Below are 1,124 nucleotides of genomic sequence, written 5' to 3' on the forward strand. Positions count from 1 at the left end.
TGCCTTGTTTCTTGACTCTCAACTGCCGGCCAAGTAAAAAGCTTTGTAAATAAATTGCTCTTAGTTCTTAAGATTATCCGTACATATATCTGTGACTTCTGAGATGTATTTGTTGTTGTAGACACTTCAGATCCATAATCTTATGTAAAATAAATGTAAATCTTATGTTAAAAAAAAAAAAACAACTTCCTAAATGTGAAAAGTTGTTTTCCTATTTCAGAGAGTCATTTCTGTTTCTCTTGTTTGTGTTCCATTCAGGTCAGTAAACATTTAATAAGCATCTACCATGTGCTAGAAATTGCTTGAAACTGAGAAGGGTGAAGTGAATGTGGCTTGACCCTGCTCTGTAGATGCTACAGTTCAGGATGGATGCCCATTTGTCTTGACATGAGGGAAACACTTCCTACTTAAATCAGGCTACCTATCACACTACCAGCATTTGACCACGAAAGTTTAGCCAACCACATCATATCAATTAGTATTTTTTTTGAGACCCTTTCCCCCCACCTCCCAAAAAGAAACCTAATTAAGTGTTACTCAGAAAAAGGCAAACAAAGTATGTGAAATGAGTCCTCAAGGTTTAGCTGCTGTGCCACCTGCTCTGGAGCACCCACGGTCACTTTGAATAATGTGCCCTTTCATGCACATCCTCTCCTGCCACAGCATTTAGGGCTTTCAAGTGTCCTGCAGGACTCACCACTGTCACCGCAACCAGCCAACTACACAACTGAGATGGAACCTGGGCTACATTGGAAAGATAAGCAAGGTTCTTCCCAGTAGGCCACAGATTGCTTCAAAGCTCACCCCACCTACCATTCACTTGGTCAGTCATGGCAAACCTTTTAGAGCTTTCAGTGATAACAAACAGCTGGCTGGAGCACACATGCCACAGGGTCACTACCACACCTGCTGCCAGTTTCACCTGATCCTCATATCCAAAGCTAACCCTTGCAGCATCCAGAAATAAGCCTTTGCATATACAGTCAATTTATTTTGTTAAGTGTCTAAGCCATTCAACAAAGGAAGGACAGGCTTTTTAGTAAAGGTTGTCGGGAAATTGAATATCCATAGGCAAAAGAATGATGTTGGACCCTGACACCAGATACAAAGCTTCAATCAAAGCA

At 41.2% G+C, this 1,124-nt stretch overlaps 1 protein-coding gene across 1 annotated transcript in view; it reads left to right on the forward strand.

The window, feature by feature from the left end:
* Positions 1-266, forward strand: part of LOC101592320 (protein PBDC1-like) — a 1,195-nt gene extending 929 nt beyond the window's left edge. The window contains 1 exon segment of the mRNA XM_012515478.2: positions 259-266. Within this exon segment, the coding sequence (XP_012370932.1) occupies positions 259-266 (8 nt within the window).
* Positions 267-1,124: the final 858 nt, after the last annotated feature.

This window comes from Octodon degus, unplaced genomic scaffold, assembly GCF_000260255.1.
Source record: "Octodon degus isolate 3935 unplaced genomic scaffold, OctDeg1.0 scaffold00065, whole genome shotgun sequence".
NCBI lineage: Eukaryota > Metazoa > Chordata > Mammalia > Rodentia > Octodontidae > Octodon > Octodon degus.